Source organism: Trichoplusia ni, chromosome 3, assembly GCF_003590095.1.
Source record: "Trichoplusia ni isolate ovarian cell line Hi5 chromosome 3, tn1, whole genome shotgun sequence".
Classification (NCBI taxonomy): domain Eukaryota; kingdom Metazoa; phylum Arthropoda; class Insecta; order Lepidoptera; family Noctuidae; genus Trichoplusia; species Trichoplusia ni.
Window position 1 is genome coordinate 20,504,544 of NC_039480.1, and position 18,069 is coordinate 20,522,612.

General features: G+C 35.8%; 7 protein-coding genes across 10 annotated transcripts in view; 2 read left to right on the top strand and 5 right to left on the bottom strand.

Moving 5' to 3' along the window:
* LOC113492373 (dynactin subunit 1) overlaps positions 1-3,845 on the bottom strand; it is a 37,748-nt gene extending 33,903 nt beyond the window's left edge. Inside the window, exons 1-3 of one of the 2 annotated variants that reach the window (XR_003400493.1) lie at positions 3,397-3,845; positions 3,124-3,322; positions 1,058-1,194 (exon numbers count right to left, since the gene is read on the bottom strand). Coding sequence is in view for 1 of the 2 variants with exons in the window: in XM_026869854.1 (XP_026725655.1) it covers positions 1,058-1,194; positions 3,124-3,300 (314 nt within the window). In the remaining variant the exon portion in view is untranslated. The remainder of the gene's footprint in view (positions 1-1,057; positions 1,195-3,123; positions 3,323-3,396) is intronic. The other variant, XM_026869854.1, reaches the window with a different exon arrangement.
* Positions 3,846-5,377: 1,532 nt separating this feature from the next.
* LOC113492376 (eukaryotic translation initiation factor eIF1) lies at positions 5,378-6,014 on the bottom strand. The gene has a single exon (XM_026869856.1). The coding sequence runs from the start codon at positions 5,880-5,882 to the stop codon at positions 5,550-5,552; it is 333 nt and encodes a 110-aa protein (XP_026725657.1). The 5' UTR covers positions 5,883-6,014; the 3' UTR covers positions 5,378-5,549.
* LOC113492375 (protein D3-like) lies at positions 5,885-6,927 on the bottom strand. Its single transcript, XM_026869855.1, has one exon. The coding sequence runs from the start codon at positions 6,865-6,867 to the stop codon at positions 6,172-6,174; it is 696 nt and encodes a 231-aa protein (XP_026725656.1). The 5' UTR covers positions 6,868-6,927; the 3' UTR covers positions 5,885-6,171.
* Positions 6,928-7,843: 916 nt separating this feature from the next.
* LOC113492378 lies at positions 7,844-9,169 on the bottom strand. Its single transcript, XM_026869860.1, has 2 exons — positions 8,986-9,169; positions 7,844-8,903 (listed from the first exon to the last, which is right to left on the bottom strand). Exons 1-2 carry the CDS (start codon positions 8,987-8,989, stop codon positions 8,509-8,511), a joined length of 399 nt encoding a protein of 132 aa, XP_026725661.1. The 5' UTR covers positions 8,990-9,169; the 3' UTR covers positions 7,844-8,508.
* Positions 9,170-9,241: 72 nt separating this feature from the next.
* LOC113492377 (caltractin-like) lies at positions 9,242-11,217 on the bottom strand. Of its 2 annotated transcripts, none has more exons than XM_026869859.1 (5): positions 10,943-11,217; positions 10,011-10,104; positions 9,715-9,888; positions 9,518-9,630; positions 9,242-9,442 (listed from the first exon to the last, which is right to left on the bottom strand). In XM_026869859.1, the coding sequence occupies exons 1-5, from the start codon at positions 11,075-11,077 to the stop codon at positions 9,383-9,385; spliced, it is 576 nt and encodes a 191-aa protein (XP_026725660.1). In that variant the 5' UTR covers positions 11,078-11,217; the 3' UTR covers positions 9,242-9,382. The 2 variants fall into 2 exon arrangements, with proteins under 2 accessions (XP_026725660.1, XP_026725659.1); XM_026869858.1 differs by lacking the exon at positions 10,943-11,217 and adding an exon at positions 10,365-10,571.
* Positions 11,218-11,476: 259 nt separating this feature from the next.
* Positions 11,477-12,383, top strand: LOC113492379 (small nuclear ribonucleoprotein Sm D1). Its single transcript, XM_026869861.1, has one exon. It carries the CDS (start codon positions 11,628-11,630, stop codon positions 12,009-12,011), a length of 384 nt encoding a protein of 127 aa, XP_026725662.1. The 5' UTR covers positions 11,477-11,627; the 3' UTR covers positions 12,012-12,383.
* A 2,167-nt stretch (positions 12,384-14,550) lies between these two features.
* LOC113492380 lies at positions 14,551-17,954 on the top strand. Of its 2 annotated transcripts, XM_026869862.1 has the most exons (5): positions 14,551-14,585; positions 15,469-15,647; positions 15,969-16,052; positions 16,468-16,626; positions 17,353-17,954. In XM_026869862.1, the coding sequence occupies exons 2-5, from the start codon at positions 15,477-15,479 to the stop codon at positions 17,839-17,841; spliced, it is 903 nt and encodes a 300-aa protein (XP_026725663.1). In that variant the 5' UTR covers positions 14,551-14,585; positions 15,469-15,476; the 3' UTR covers positions 17,842-17,954. The 2 variants fall into 2 exon arrangements, with proteins under 2 accessions (XP_026725663.1, XP_026725664.1); XM_026869863.1 differs by lacking the exon at positions 15,969-16,052.
* The last annotated feature ends 115 nt before the right edge of the window (positions 17,955-18,069 follow it).

Below are 18,069 nucleotides of genomic sequence, written 5' to 3' on the forward strand. Positions count from 1 at the left end.
TAAGATCATGCTTTTGTCCAATTTCACACATTTACTTAAATATATTATCAACCTACAAGATGTATAGAACACTTTAAAACATCAACAGCCAATCAAAATACAAATTAATAGTAAATCAATAATTAAAGAAAACAAAACCTTAAAATACTTTTCAAATGATCTAAACATCTTGTGAACAATTTTATTAGAATTTAGTTTAATTAAACTTAATTACTATTCAAATTAATATATTTATAGAACTTTAATATTGATCAGGCTTTTCTCCATAAAGTATAAAAAGAAAGTTAATTTCACTGATTATTTTCAAAGAAACATCGATTATACTGTATGATTTTCGCTCGAAGAAATGTATTGCTTATGAAGAAATTCTCCATAATATATTTTAAATTTGAATATGTTTTATTTTATATTCTATGGAGAGTCCGATCCAATTAATTATCAATCAATCAAGTTTATTGCATCAGTATCCCCTAAACACATTTGTAAACACATACCAATTATTTAGACAAAATCCTAAACTCACTCTTCATTGAACATTCATACTATATTTTTGTTATTTTCCAAAGACCAGCCATTTTTTTCAGATAATTCTGAGTCGTACTAATCAACAGCACTAGTCAATTCATTCTCATTGCGACGGACAGGTACTGAATATTCTTTTACATATTCGAATACACTACTCTCTCTCTCTATAATCTTTTACGAATAATAATAAATTGGATTGATGATTGGAAATTGGAAAGGCAATTGGATTCAATTTGAAATTATTCCTATTCTCATAAGCATTTTGTCAAGACAATAATTAAAAATTCATTGTATTGATCTTGAGTGTACTGTCCGGTACTGAAAAATTATTAATGGAATATGAAGTGACATTTTAGAAAATGTTCATTCTTTTATCGGCCATTGTAATAAGCAGAATTGGCGCCCTGATAGTGTTCTGAGTTACTAATTGGTCTAAATATTTGATATGTGTCACAGAATGCTAATGCAAAAAACTTTATAACAAATCTATAAAAACATATTTTTACTAGATCCATATTATAGTCCAACATACCTGCTAAGTCTTCTATTAGCGGCCGGAGCCCTCGGTTCCTCGGTCGATGTGGTCATGGAAGTCTCCATAGGATTGTCCTCCGAGTCCAACAACTGGATCTGAGTTTGACGGACAAACACTCCATAGTTTTCGTCGCACTGAAATAATTTCAAAACAATTCTTTAGAATAGGAAATGAAATAAAACCGGTTGATTTTAAAAGTCTATCAAAATTTAATCTGTTTAGCTGTAACGGTTCATGAGATACAGCCTAGCGACTGACGGACAGGCAGATAGAAAGCAGAACCTTGGTAATAGGGTTTTTCTTTTGAACTTTAGATATGTAAACTCAAAATAAAGCTCTCTTTTTTGTACACTGTTGAAATAAATCATTTCATTTCATGCTATTAAGTATAAATAGAATAAATTACATGGACACTTATTTAGGTAGATTTAAATTTACTCTTAAAATTAAAAACTAAAAATGCATTTCACTAATAAATTTAATTACCATAATTCACTGTAAAGAACAGGACAAATATTAACTAATGTACAAATAAAACAGACTTTTTAAAGAAAAACAAGTGAACTGTACCAAGTACTGTTTGTATCTAAGTAACATTTATTCCAAAAGTACAGAACCTTGATAAAACGGAAGGATGTATTACTAAATGTGTTTCATAGCTAATATGTTCTGCTTTCCTAGAATATTCATCAACAGAATTAAGTTAACACAAATATTTTGTTAATATGACTCAGCAGGACCGGTAAGCACACCAATGCCAGTGAGCGCGGCGTGTCGCCGGTTCGGCACCAGTGAAAGACAAGCATCTGTGTGATCCACGAGAGCTTGTTCTAAGCCTGGTTGTGTTTGTGCATGTGACTTGAATGTTTGTGAACCACCCACTACACAAGTATTAACTATATTTATTGGGGGATGCCTTTTGTCTACAATTAAGGAGAATATTATTAAGCAACTGTACACAGTGAAATTTATTAATTACTAATTGAGTATTAAGAAAATAAGCTAGACAACTAGTATAATTAAAAGGAACTAAATAAAAAGTAAAGGTAGTGAAGTAAAATACTCAAAGTTTGTGAATTGGATTGTGTAAATTGACTTTTGTTGATGACTGTACAAGCAACATGGATTGCAGTTATAATCCTTGTAGGAAAATAGACGCTTTTGATTTGTTTATTTTTAAATCAGAGGGTAAATGAGCCTAAGTGTTAAAGTGTAAATGTCGTTTGATTTCTACTTTGAAAAAACAACTTATTAATTTAATTCTTGTCAAACAAAAACTCTACTCATATGCTCAAAGGCACCCAGACTAAGAAGACTTGTGTATAATACACAACCAGTGCAAACAGATCACCAAGTTTAATAAATTTAACATATTTCTCAATGCAGTGGAAGTTAGTAAATCTTTTGGGTGATTTTAATAGTTAACTATTGTGGTGAGTCTTTTTGAATAAAAACTTATTCTCTTAGAAATAAAATGTGAATAAAACCAACAATTATCAAAACAGAAATATCAGTAATAATATTTATTTAAAAGGTAATGAGACAAAAAGATAGTTAACCCTTTTTGAAGTACCTTATCAAATACCTATTTGATCTATATTTTACATAGTTTTTAATTTTGCCTATCTGACCTCCAAATTCATTATAGTTGAAAAGACTGGCAGAAAAGATCACTGAATCAAGTGTATCCCAAGATTGTAACATGATAGAATAATTAAATTTTACCTTCTTGTGACTAAATGAGGAATCCTAAACTTATTTTGAGTGTAGTGTTAAGATTCATAAATGGAGTAAAGTTTCAAGCTTATTTTAATTCATATTGGATGTCCGTACAAGATATATTTGGCTATTGTGAGATTAGGTAATACCAATACCCACACTGAATAAAAATGACTGCTAAGATATTTATTATCGATATGATCCCTTAAATATTTTAAAGGAGTGGTTGTTAAAGCTTATTATTCAAAACAATTTAAGTTTTCTTTTCAATTATTGAATACTTGACTTGCATTTTGATAAAGCATACTTACAGGCTCATTTGCAGCTTTAAAAATGATACTTACAGTAAAATAAGCGTGTCCCCGGACAGTTCCATTGTTCTTGCCTTTAGGTTCATCCAGGATCACACCGATCCATTTACCAGACGCAAATGTGGGGTAACCGACGTAGGCCACTGATCCTTTCACGTCTTTGCCCACCACTATCACACGCTGGCCCAGCGTAAGCAGCTTATCCGACATTTTAACTTCTTATTTACATAAACTACAAATAAAATTAGAGTTAATAAGAAAAAGTGGATTATTTCACCGAAAAAATATCCACTTCGATTTTACAACCTTTTTAAAGTAAGAAGTCGACAGTATATCTGCTAAAGTATTTACAGCATATTAGAAATTATTATATCCCAATTGTTTCTATTAATTTCCTAGCACAGTATGCAAAATAATACTGCAGAAGTGCAGATATACAATGCAGTGCAAATTCTTATAAATTTATGTTGTCTAAGTGTCAAATTTTGACATCTTAAGTAGGATTAGTCATAGACGTTTCGTATCTGCTCTGCGCCGAAAATTCAGAATTCAGAATTTTACTCGTTTTGTAGTGCTTCTGGTAAAATCGTGTATATCGCAAATTATTCAAAAGCTACCAGGACTTTTCTTTCTAAAAAATATTCCTGTACCCCGATAAGACTTACCACAGTTAAAAAAGTAACAGTAACGATAGCTATACTGCATTTTTACCGAACAGAAAGTTGTGTCAGCTTTTGTTGTATAAACAAATATAAAATTGCACAACATTTTGTTGACTTCAGCTAGAGTGATTCATCAGCGATCATCAATTTAATTTTGCTTTCTTATATGTACAACTGACGTAATTGATATTGCTTATTGTTTCCTCAGCGGTTTGTAATTAGTTAATTACCTACACTTTAACCTACCAACTAGAAATACGATTCCGTAAGACCGTTAGCCTTACAAGAATATTATATCCTAGAAAAGTCCACATTATTGTTTCATTTCGAATACTTACGTAAAAAACATGACGTTGAAAATGTACACTTGGTTGTTTCATACCGTTTATCTTTATATATTTACGAGCCTACTACCGGCTCATTGTGGGTAAATAGCTATCAATGAAATATAAAAATCTTGAAATGATGAAAAATATTTATATAAAGTGTCATAGCAATAAGTTTATTATTGTTAAGATACTATACTATTCAGTATAAAAATATAAACATATTTTCATTTTGTATCTGTGTTCCATGAATGACCGCCAAACTGTTGCCTCGACCTTGCGTTTTACTGTTTCGTTATTCTATTCACCCCTAAACAAAACATGGGTGCATGAACCCGAGATTCTGGTGTCAATACTCTGTCAACTGCCCCATTGCAGCCGCGGGCAACCAAATAACTTCAAAAACCAGTTTGTTAATTCGAATATGATTGGTCACGATATAAGTCCTGTATTTATTGCTAGACGCTATTGACACTAATTTAATAATTATACGAACCATAATCATTTTCAGTTAATTCTAATACAGTTATACAGCGCTGTGGCGGTGACCTCACGACGCGCGGCGTTGCCTTGCTATATCGAGGGCATGACGCATTCATTCAAAACTTTTCCTGTCTCTATAAAGTAGTTCTTATTAACACTGAGTCAATGTGGCGATTATTATCACTTTATACCTCTAATTCCTTCCTAGTAAGTCTCGAGATGATGTTTTGTGGTATGCATTTCAAACAGAAGCTTATTACATTGACTCAGTAACGTGTTTGACAACATTCCGACTTAGCGGGAAATGTAAAGCAATTTGTGTAGATAAGATCTACAATGTATCATTGGTGAGACAAATACAACGTGCGTCAATAGACTAATAACTATTACCGATAACTATGGATTATTATTATTAGTTTAGAAACAACTAAGATAGAAACAATTGTGTTGGTATTTTAGTGAAATTTGAAAACTGGGAGTGAGATCATACTCGGCCAGCTTGTTAGATACCTTGCCGCATGACGAATTCATAAAATGGCACGGCATGCAGCGAGCCCGCCACCACCGCCAACTTTCACTTACTGTACACAGGCATGTCCCGTTACTTCTAGGTTACCTGTGCCACACCAGCACAATAAAAAAACACCACATACAAAAACATGTGTAATCGTTTAATTATTAATTGAATCATTACAGCAATTTAAAAATACAATGTCGTAAAAAACAAAAAATGATTATTACTATTTCGTTCAGAGTTTAATTGCAACTAAGGACGTGAGACGGCGTTGATATATATATAATATTAAACTTTTTACATGGGAGTCGCAAGGCACAGGGCGCGGAAGGCCTATGCGGCCGCGTAATCTCTTCTCTGTAAACGTCTGTGCTTTCTAAATACATATTCGATAGGGTTTACAATAACGCGCACGCTCTCATAATATAAGAAGACTATGAACGGTGTACATGTTACGTGTGTGCGAGCGCAGACTCAGAAGCCGTGCACCTTGAGCTGCTCGGGCTTCACAAGGCCGGACTTAGTCAGCCACTGGCAAATGTTCTCGCGCTGGTCGCCCTGAAGCTGCAGCACCTCGCCGTACTCCGGGTGCTCCACGACGGTTCCGTTGCACGCGAACTCCTTCTTGCATGCCCGCACAATCTTCTTCAGGTCATATTCCGACGAGAGGCCCTGCACCGTTGTCAGCGTCTTACGCCCGTTCCGCTGCTGGATTCGGACGTGGACTAGACCATCTTGAACGTCGTCTTCCGAGCTTTTGATAGCATCGGCGAATGGGTCGAATGTGTTCAGATTCTGGATGGACATACGATTGAACGTCTATGCTCTTTGTTCCACGAAACACTGCGATACTACGCACGTACACGAATTAACTGTCACTGATAACGCGCGCTGATGTGTGCTCGCAGAGAAACGACCAATTTACGCTAACTCCAAAATGTAATGGCGGACAAGACCGAAAAATGGAAATGTCACGCGGAGGCGGAAATTATCGATCGCTACCATAGACAAACGGATGCTTCTTACGTATAAAGCACTTTACACACTTGTACTTTAAACTGGATCGAGACATTTTCTTTTATCTTTCTAAATAAATTTATCCCTTCAATTTTGCGTACAGTTTTGGTACGTAGTTATCATATTTGGCAACATAGAAGTTTCCAGCTACTGGTGTTCCAAGCTTAAATTCATGCGCGAATTTGGAAATAGAAAACTTTCCTCTTTTTTCGCCAGAATTATTCGGCAATTTTGGAATTTTGGAATAATCCAATTTTTCACTTTGCTTGTACACCAAAAATACGTAACGATGCAGTCCAGTTCCTTGAGGTGGACCAGAGCCGATATACTGTGATAATACTTCGCCCTTAGCTATGTCTCCTCCTAAGATATTTCCGATAAGCCAATGGTGCCATTCACGAAACTTTGGGTTTTCACGGCTCGGTGCGTCTGGGTCTACCAAAGCCAACGTATAATAGCTGTCACCTTTGGCCGCCCAAGTTACAACAGGCTGATCTTTTACTTGAGTAGGAGTTAGCTCTTTACCTGTCTCAACCACGAAACCACTAGGGTAAGTGACAGTCACCAGCTCGGACGGTGCAAAGTTAATGACATCGGGCACGACGCAATGTTGTTTAAAAAGAGTTTGAAGTTCAGTCATGATAACAGGCCTTAAATTCAGTAACCTGGGCAAAACAGTGACGAATGCAATCGATACGAGTAGAATTACTTGAAGAACTGTCGTATTCCTAAGAAATTTAGGGCGTAGACGTGAATAAGTGAAATCGTAATTCATATCAACAACTTGACTGGAAATGTTGCTTGGTAACCAATAATATTAACTCTATGGAAGTCACACTTCAAGTCACGTAAGTAGGCTACATGTTTGTTCCATTTGTAAAAGGTTGGCGATATAATTTTAATCAACTGGTGACAAACAATATATGAACATAAAAATCTCAGCAGTTCAATAAAATTGAGAAATTATGACTATTTCCTCGAATGTTATCTAGGCGACTATATAACTACCCATCAGTGTACAACAACCTTTATTGAACATCATTGCTTACATTGTTTATGCGCAACCGGGATACAGATAAAAAAAACACCAGATCAGTGACTAAAAGCGTTCGGATACACATACAACACAAGAATTTCGGTTTTTAAAGGTTTTTGTGTCTCATATACAAAATTGAAATTAATATTTAATATTAAATAAACCTTGAAACAAATAGGTAATTTAAATAACTAGTGTATTGAAACAGATGAGAAATCGTTCATTTAAATATTTAGCATACCTTGACCTCTCAATACTATACGGACTGAATGTTAAGTTCATTCGATTCGTAACTTGGTCCTACCAGCTTACCCTATTTTTCAAACTCACGCAGATGAACAGCTAGGTCAAAGCTAGTGTAAAAAAAAGGTCAAAGCCAGTGTGAAATGTAATAATTTTGAACTAATTCAAACCTTCCATTAATCTGAATACTGATCTTTTTGGAACGGTGAGCTGATTTGTGCTCTTGGATTGCCCTACATGGATGTTAAATAAAACGTACATCTTCACTGTTTAGCATAAAATGTATAATAATTTATTCATACTATAATGTAGGACTTAATGATTGTTTTATTTGAATATACGACTTAAAAAAATACATTCTACATTATTGCTAAGTTCTTAACATTTTTGTATGTGTTCACTTAACACATGATTTTACAAGGTTTGCTTACCTAAATACAGTAGGTACACAGATAAAATCAACAGAACAGCATAAAAAATATTCTTTTCTTTATTGGTATAAACAACACACCAAGTTTTGTATATTTAAGTACTTAAAAAAAAAGCAGTTCAATGTTTGGTGACTGTTTGCCAGTCTAGTCTCAGCCTAGATTGGGACCAGATTACTTGATTAACTTTTATTCCAAACTAACAGTAATTTGAGTACCTTGTAATATATAATATCATGGTAAGCTAATGCAAATAAGCTGCAAAGACTGATTGTAGTAAGAGAAAACGAAGACTGTGAGGTCTTTGTCTTCGACATTAGGTCTTTCAACATTGTGCCACAGGACTTATTAATAAGGGCTCGTCCACCTCTAAATTCTACAGTTGTGAAACAAGCTCTTGATAGCAACTGATGGAGGACAATTGTTCACTCCAGACAATAGACAAACTATGAACTATGAATATCAAACAGAAAAAAGGATTTCTCAAATATGAATCGCTTTTCGCTCACTCTGTCTCTGTATACATAAAAAGCGGACTGAAAGGGTTATTACTTTCACTTTTCATAAATATCGATAGGGTGCGGTCTCCATGGTGTTATTCTATTGAATATATGTTCTTACTCTCTTGCAACATCAACAAAAGGCTGGCTTGCAGCTTGAACAGTCTATTACAGTAAAATCCAAGTACAACAGTTGTCTAACCGATGCACTACACTATTTTAGCTTTAGCCTGTGCTAACATGGCGTCTGCTGTGAGAGGAGCTCGCAGCTTCTTCCCAATTACGTCAGCCTCTAGCTGAAGGATCACTTCATGTGTGTTCTTCAATTTTCTCTTCACGTCATCAATACGCTTCTGTTTTTCAGTTATCTCGACAAATAAATCATCTAATGACTTGCTGGCGTCGTCTTCAACACTCGGAACATTGTTCTTTGGTTTAAAACGATAGTTTGAGACGGTCGAAACTTGTAAATTCAGTAATTTGTTTTCAGTAAGCAACGTTTTCTTGTCATAGTCGACGCAAGCTTTGCCGAATCGCTTTCGTGACTCCACAACTATGTTCATGAGGTTTTCACATTTAGATTCTAGTGTTAAGTCATTTGAATCTGTAAAATATAAACAAACAACATCATTGACGCTTTTATAAACACACACAGAAAATCACTGCTATTCAGTTATTACACTTACCCATTTTATAGAAATATGTTAAGTTGTACGAGCGATTTAATTCTCATAGAGAGTTTATGCAGCTTGTTTACGATGATTCGCAAATAAATCAACTTTTCGTTTGTGTTGTTTCAACTTTGAACTAATTTCAATCTAATTCAAACTTATCAACCAATTCAAATACAACAGTACTTAGCTGTCATAACGACATTGTTTATGGTGTTGCTGGTGAAAAAACGACCTGCACATACATGTAAATAGAAAAAATAGTCATTTGTGTTTTATTAATTCTGTTTATTTATTCAGTAGAAGAATGTGTTGAACATCATAACTAAAAATAAATATACGAGAGAACTAACTAAGAGTTATCTACTAAATGAATATTTTATATTTCCAGAAAATGGAAATTAATTATGAACTAAGGAGTTACAATATGGACGCAGTTTTTAATCATCTTCATAAATTCTTGCACCGACACCTGAAACATAATATGTAAAGGATTAAGTTATTCTATCTAGAAAAATTAACTCTTAATTATTATTTTTTTACATACTACAGCATCGAAATCTTTGTCGGCGTCGTCAATCATCTCATCGATTTCTTCATCAGAAAGGCGCCAACCGAGAATTTGACTAACTTCCTTTAAATTTTCAAAGCCGATTTGACCTAGAGAATAATGTAATGAAAGGAAATGGTAAGGAAACTTTCAAAATAATTAAATATATCTTTATAATTAATTTAGGTAGGTACCGGTGTCGTCCGTATCAAAAAGACGGAAACTCTTCATAATATCGCCATCGCAATCCTGAGACATTATTTTCCTCATGATGGCGGTTTCAAAATTCTCGAAACTGAGTCTGCCACTGTTGCCTTTATCTACAGCGTTGATCATTTTTTGAAGCTCTTCTTTGGTTGGTTCGTATCCTGTCCAATAATGTTGAAAGTCTTAGTTAGAAATAGTGTTTTAAAGTCGTAGTAAGACTTTGTTTTTCTAAATACTTAGTTTAATAGTTTATGAATACAATTATTAATTTATAAAATATTACCTAGAGCTTTGATTGCGACCCGGAAGTCTTCCGCCTTTATTTTACCCTCACCAGTGTAGTCCAGCAAGTTGAAGGCCTCCAGCAGATCACTCTCCTGACAAAATTAAAAAATCAAATTAAACCAAAAGCATAAAGCGTCCCAAATGAGAACAGCCTGAATCAATTAGATGAAAGACCAATAAAACCAGAAAATTATATATATTTTTAAGAATCATTTCGATCGTCGAGCCGGGTACCAAACAAATTTGAATCCTTTTTAATTGCTATATGAACTTTAATCCTACTTATCGGACCGCCGAGAGTTGAAATACATCTCCAACGATATACAGCACAATGTGATTTTTTAATGTATACCTGTTCTTCTGTGAATGCGAACTTCGCCTTAACTTCATTAAGTACTGGCGGATGCTGGAAGTCGTCTTCCGTCTCCTCATCCGAGAACTCAGCAGTTCCCGACAAGGTCCTAAGATCCATATTTTGTGCAACAATAAACTATATGGCTATGCTTTGGCAATATTGATCTAACAAGCTATTAGCGACCCGCAGTTAAATTGAAGTATGACCCCATAAGTTTTTAAACTTTGTGCCACTGTATGGTGTTGCAAGTGTCATTAATTCATTATCATAAATTAATGTCGTTTGAGGCGTTTTATATAAGATTTTTATATTCTTTTAATAAGTTATTATCTCTTACTCTTTTGCGAGTTATATAGTCTAGCCGACGCCGTTTGAGAATTGACCTATGAATATTAAGGGGATGGAAAATCCACCTAGAGGATTAGTTACCGAAAGCACAGAAGGTAGATATTGCCACCAAAATTGTAGGAAATCAGAATATCCACGTAGAATTTCATAAGGAGAAAAGGATTACTAAATTTCTTCACCGTTTATGTAAAAAATGTTACGGTTAGGGACATTCTATACTTTTTTACCTGGCCTTTAGTCAGTATCAACCTAGCGCTGACTGGTTTTTCTTTCACGGGCTCTTTTTCCACTTGGTCCGGCTTTACTTCCGCTAGCTCTTGGTCGATTGGAGTTTCTTCCAGACTGTCATCTGCATTCATCATCTTGAGGAAAGCAACGAAAACAAACTAACAATCAAAATAAATTAATCAGTCGTAACTCTAAATCTGTCAGTACAATATAATGACTAAAATGAAGGCTGACATAAATTACAATAGAAAAAGAAGAATTCAATGAAAATCTTATTTTTTTGCATGATGCGTGACACTTTACAAAAAGTTTTATTTTCCTCTGGTGTACCTACATAATTAATGTTAAAAGTATTAGACCTGCCTTCTTGAATTTATCTTTATTAACTTAATACTACTATCACAAACTCAGAATCTTTAATCGAAAATTACGAACATAATCATACATCTATACAAAGCATAGTAATTTTAGCATTCACAACCATGCGATCAAATCAATAGTATGAATACATAACAACAAAAATATTTTCCGATGGTAAAAAAGCAAGTTTTTTGTTTAACTACTAGCAACTCTGTGGCATATGAACCGCCATCATCCATTATTTTTGTTTTATAAATTTGAGGTTATCTTGTTTAAGCGTCGCCGCTTCTGTTTTTCACAGAAGTTAGCTAATAAAACAACAAAATGAAACTAGTAAGGTTTTTAATGAAGCTCAGTCATGAAACAGTGACAATTGAATTGAAAAATGGAAGTGTTGTACACGGAACAATTACAGGAGTTGATGTCGCGATGAACACACATTTGAAAGCGGTAAAAGTAACGCTGAAAAACAAGGAAGAACTGCAACTAGAAACTTTAAGTATTCGTGGAAACAACATCAGATATTACCTGCTACCAGACAGTTTGCCTTTGGAGACGTTGTTGATTGACGATACACCGAAGGGCCGCGGAAAGAGAGAAGGTTTCCCTAGAGGCGGAGGTGGCGCGCGAGGAGGCCGAGGTAGAGGTCGCGGCGGCCGAGGAGGACCCCGCGGCGGCCGCGGAGGCCGGGGGCGCGGGCGCCGCTAAGTGTTCTAGTTTTAAGTACCAAGTTTTGTGATTACAATTTCTATATAAGGTCTGAATGGTTTTATTTTTCTGGTCATCTGTGTTCGATTGAAGCAATTTTGTACATGGTATTTTTAAGAGATCACGTAAAGAAAGTTTAAAAAGCATAAAATAAGTGAAAATTACAATAAGCTATTTAAACATTATGTTGTTTGCATTAACATAAATTCCTTAGTGTTATTATCGACTGAAGAACAACAGTGTAGCCTTATTTTGTACAAAATTTACCTTTTACTTGATGTAAGTGGATGGTGTCAATTTGAGATCAACGTTCATTCCTTAAATAGTTAATATTATTCATCTAGGATTAATATATTTGTAACATGAGTCTACTTTTTTGGTTTTTCATTGCCCCTTGCATTGATAGTGCCAAACAGTTATTACACTCCACAGTATCAGAATTTATATGTTTTGAATTTATTATGTTTACTAAAAAGGACTGAAACTAAGATTCTATTATGCAAATACAATCTAGAGATGCATTGCAAGACCCACTGCAAAGTATTATAGATCAATGTTAATTGGCATGAAAAGAATTCATTCAAACCAGTTGGAGGGTTCACATAGCATCTTATTACATTGAAAAAAATGCAGTCAAAAAATTAATTAAAATACTTTAATTCTATGCCTGCATGGATAACTGACTAGTTGAGGTCACCACACCGAAACCACTGTCCATTTCATGTTGTGGGTTCAATCCCAGCATTTGTGTGATCCAGTAATGCCTGTGGCTAAGTCTGGGTGTCATTGTGTACATCATTTTGTATGTTTGTGAAACCCCCTGCAACACAAGTATTAAATTTCTCACTGTGGCAGTTGTTTAAAAAAAAAAATTAACAAGATGATAGCAAAAAAAACAAGGCTCCCAGTAATGAAGAAGCCGAAGAAGACAAAATCATACTCCTTGGTCTGAATCAATACATTCTGTGCGCGCATTGAAAGATATTTAAAAATGGGCACTGGGGCTGTCCAACTTTAAATAAATACAGCTATTTTAATTTTTTTAATGCATTTATCTAGACTAGCTATTTCTTCTTACTTATACTTTAATACATGTCTACAGTGTAAATACAATGTTGGGGTTCTGCAAATAAATTGTATTCTAAATAAGTCTGTATTAAACTTCAGAATTTGGAGAAATATGTGATTTTTCTATACCAAAATATATATTGTTTTATTTCTGATTTTCTAATTATCCGTAACAAGCTGTTCCCCGCAACTTCTTCCGCGTGGTTAGGAGATATAAGTTATAACTGCCCTGTTTTTTTCCACTCTTTCCATTGTATCTTCGCTCCTATTATTTGCAGCGTGATGGTATATAGCCTTAAACCTTCTTCGATGAATGGTCTATTCAACACAAAAATATTTTTTCAATTTGAACCAGTTATTCCTGAAATTAGCGCGTTCGAACAAACAAACAAACTCTACAGCTTTATATATTGGTAATAAGTATATAGATTTAAAACATTATTGAATTGTTGAATCTCTCGACTATTTAGGCATTGAACATGGACTTGTTAACATTCGCGACTACCATAATGAAAATTGAAAACGATAGTTTTGGAGTTTATATACTCTGATATAGATGGCGTTGTCCGCATATGTTGAAATTAAACTTCTCTGCTACTGAGGTATAGGAAGAGAACTTTGCCCGGCACGGAGACGATATTGTTTAATTTAACTAGCTGTTGCCAGCGGCTGAGAACATAAAATAAAATCGAGATAAAAGCTATCCTCTTTATTAAATCCAGGTTATAAACCATACCAAATTTCGTCAAATTCTGTTCAGTGGTTTTTACGTGAGAGCTAAAAATATCAAAATCATCAATCAAAATATTAGTAGGATTATCAAGTAATATTCAACTCGCTCTATACTCATTAGAGAAAGCTAAACATACCATACTGTATAAATATATTAATATATTGGAAGCTAAACTTACTGGTCACCACAGCATACCGTTAATAAATACAAACGTAGTTTACAGAAACTGCCAATAGATGGCGTGATCTAATCACAATATTGAATAGTATTACGCATTTGGTTTTTATTCATCTTTTAAGCTCGCAGGCAACTCTAGACAGTGAAGCGAACTCATCGCAATCCACAGTTGGGCAACGAGCACGAGACAAATTACGGAATTGGCCTTTAGGCTTGTCTTGAAAATAGTACGGTGAAACAGTTGAAGGCTTATTAAAGCATCAACTATACCTACTAGGTCTTACAAAAACATTAGGTAGGTACTAAAAAGAAGATTCAAAACGTGCTTAAATATTTTTTCTGTAACGAATTTTTGAGTACCTACCTATTTTATTTGCTAAACATACTTCTTGATACATCCTCCAAGATGAAGACATAAAACACATCTGACAATGAACTGACAAAGTCACATTTTTGGGACAAAATTCTAATTAGTCAAATTTTAAACTAACTCAAAAAAACGTACAAAAAAACAGTAACGTGATAAGAAAAATAATTATAAAAAGAGAATTAAACTTGAATTTTTATAATTAATTATTTGAAATTGTAAGAAAAAGGTAAGTTTCAAGGTTCCGTCTTGTGTAAGCCAATAAGTGCATTATAGACCGGTGTTTGCTAACAAAAACCCTCTCTTACACACGCACACCCATTCACACTCTCACACATACACACAAATTATGGTATTTACTTTCTGTTTTTCTTATGTTTGTTAATCAATTGCTTGGTTATATTTTTGTACTGACAGGGAAGACCGGGAGTCTTTAACTACAGGCATTTTTAGGTATATGATTTTAGGAGACTCCAGTTCAGAATATTTATTGTGAACCAAATTGATGACGTAAACTTACATATACTTGTACAATGTACAATGGAGGCCATGGAGCCTTCCACGACGCCCACGATTGAGATACTGGGACTGCGCTATCTATACTGCGTCTCTTTCTCCCACAATTCCAAACATTTAACTCCATATGCTGTCAGTCTCTCTAGCGTTTTCATTTGGACTGGCAGAGGAGCTTCAAATATGGAAACGTCAGGATTATTTCTGGACATATTAAGTGACATAAAATATTGTTTTGCCCCGGTCAGGATACATCCTAGGCACATCCTTGATTTATATGTAAATATACCTTAAAACCTAGCCAGGTCAAAAATTTAACCTCTGTAGTCTATTACGAAACCTTCATGATCATCAGCAGCTTTGGAAGCACAGCTATGCATAAACCCTGTTGAAGAAGTAATGACTCAACCCACTACAAGCACACGGCCCGCGGCGTGGGGATATGTCGGACTTCCACCAGCTAAAAACACCCCAGACCTTCTTCTGTTTAAGCCAGAGTCATGTGATCGCTTACGCAAGCTCTGCTCGACTCTGGATACCTCTTCCTACCACGTTTCTCTCACGGAGTCTTAGACTAACCATATCAAATTCATTTCAAGATAAGAGAATGTCGGGACAAAAGGAGTCGGTGTTGTCGTCCAGTGATGTGCCGGCCTCGGAGTTCTCTGACCGGGCGCTGTACTTCATCAGCAAGCAGTCCAAAGCGGACATCGTGGACATCGTGCTTAAGCTCATGGATGATGGACCCACGCCTATGAAGAACTTGAGGCCGGCTAAGGTGAGTGGAGTCTGTTTTTGAATATTTAATTGCTTTTTCCCTGTGGGATTCAAGCTATCTCTCGTAATTGCATGGATAGCCGAGTGGTTTACATCACCATGCCAAACCCACTGAGCGCGAAATGGCCCGGGTTCGATCCCCGCGTAGGATAAGCATTTGTGTGACCCACGAATGCTTTTCCTGAGTCTCCTATGAATAATTAACCCTGCTTCAATATCGCAATGATTTAAGTCACCAACGACCTAGAATCCCTCGGACTAAGATGTACAGACAGATATTTGCTAATAAAACATATTGTATCAGAAGTAATTTTTCCTTTAGGCAAGTATAACTTATACTGGGCATGTGAACTTCGGTTGTGCTGGTGAGCAACGAAGTACACCGCCCAGTAAATGGCTTGCGAAGGTCAGTTGGCCAAATCCATGTAGCCTTCTAGTAATTAGGTAGAAAATTGTTTGTTTAAAGAGGTTTTAATCACGAGTTTTTATGGGCGTCTGACTGATTTTGGACCCTGGACTAGAGTATTAGAATATGACGTGGCTGACGCCAGAGGCCTCCATATACGGCCCTTTGCCTATTGCGGCAAAATTTGTCCATTATTTATATGCACTCTTTATATTCTCGTAGGCCCATGGCCTGTAAGAACAGAAAGCGACTACTTTTCGATCTTTTCGCTAAAAATAATTTAAAATATGGTTTTACACTTAACACTTACCATAGGGGCCAAAGTGTTTTTTTAGGAACCTCGATGACTTTCAGTTTTTCCGCGGAAAAATTGACAAATTGTCACTGCCGTTAAATTACATTTCCTTTTCTCCAGAAAAACCGCACAGGCGCGGATCAGTTTTACCTGGACCACCACGCGGAGTACGAGGCGCGGGGCAAGGTCAGCCGCGACCAGATCTCCCGCGTCCTCGCACACAACAGCGCCTGCCCCAAAATGTATGACGAGCTCAGGAAGAGGCGGTCAACTTGCAGAGTGAGTCTTATTTTCAACGCTGTTAAGTTTCTTTTTAATCGTCTTGCAACTCATGTTTTCGGCCCACAATGACTTCGATGGATACCACCAAAACAGTTAAGCTCGGTGAGGAACAAGCAAGCGAAATGGATCAAAAGTGGTAAAAAGTTAAAGTAAGAAAGATATATTCCACTTGCCACCAGTGCAAGAGGGATACAAAAAAGCTTGTTTTGGCACACCGTATTAATTCACTTGCTTTTGACTGCTGCTTTACTCATGTAGGTACCTAATTCTTTTTTAAGATTTTACGTTACCCACCCAAGTACTCGTAGGACGTCGCAAGTTAACCACTTCTAATTCAAACTTATTTCATTTAAATAATAAGGAAAATTAATATTTAATTTAGTAAATAGGGAAAATATTACAAATAATTGAAGTAAGATCCAAATATTAGGTATTACCCACGTCACAAGTCACAACCTTGGCTCATTTCTTAGAGCCTTAATTGGGGCGACACGCCACATTGAAATTCGCAATATTATTAAGGTAAAATTTTGCAAGTCTATTTTCTCTTTTTCACACTAAATTCCCTAGAGAATTTTCTTAAAATTTATTATGCACCTAGCTGACACTCTGAATTGCATTGCTCTGAAAGGCATAGGCAAAAAGTTTGAGAAACTGTGCCCATAACCTTAGGTGGATGTTGGCTTAGTCAAGGATCCAATAAATATTCGATTTTCTTTACAGCCAATGATCTCACATCGAAATCTGGCTCAAGCGAACTACGATCCAAACTCGCGAGACCGCGAGAACGAGATCTGTTTCAAAGTTATGAAGCGAGGGAAACTTGATAATCGGAGGAAACGTACGAGAAATCGAAGCAGGGAGTACCACAGATACGACAGTTCGAGGGTCACCAAACACAAGCGGCCAGACAGGAGACGGTCACCAATTGTGTTCAAACTCCCTATTATCAGCCTGAATAAGTGTTGCCAGTGCACGTCCTACTATCTTCCTGCGGAAACGAATAGCGTGGCGACGTTTAAAGAGTGCGTGGCCCTGCAGCCAGAGAAGGCGCCGCACAGTAACGTCATGGCTCTACAGACTTTCGATCCGAACAGAGTGCAGTCTCCACCGCCGTCGAACGTGGACCCCGGCAGCAGGCACACGAGCGCGCCATCTGTTAGCACTTATAACAGTTTCATGTCCATGGATCACGAGCCGATGGTCGACTGACGGTGACTGGTTAATTTTTTTTGGTTTGGTTTGCCCGTTTTAGGGTCTTGTTTTAAGTTAAGCTTCTTGAACGATATTCTGTTATTTGATAAATAAATTATCAGTTTTTTTTTCGTGTTTTTTGATATTTTTCCATTGTTTTTTTTTGGGATGTTTGTATATTTAGTTTTCTATGGAAATTGAATCGGCCAATCAGGACATCCCTATATTTTTTTATTAGGTATTTCA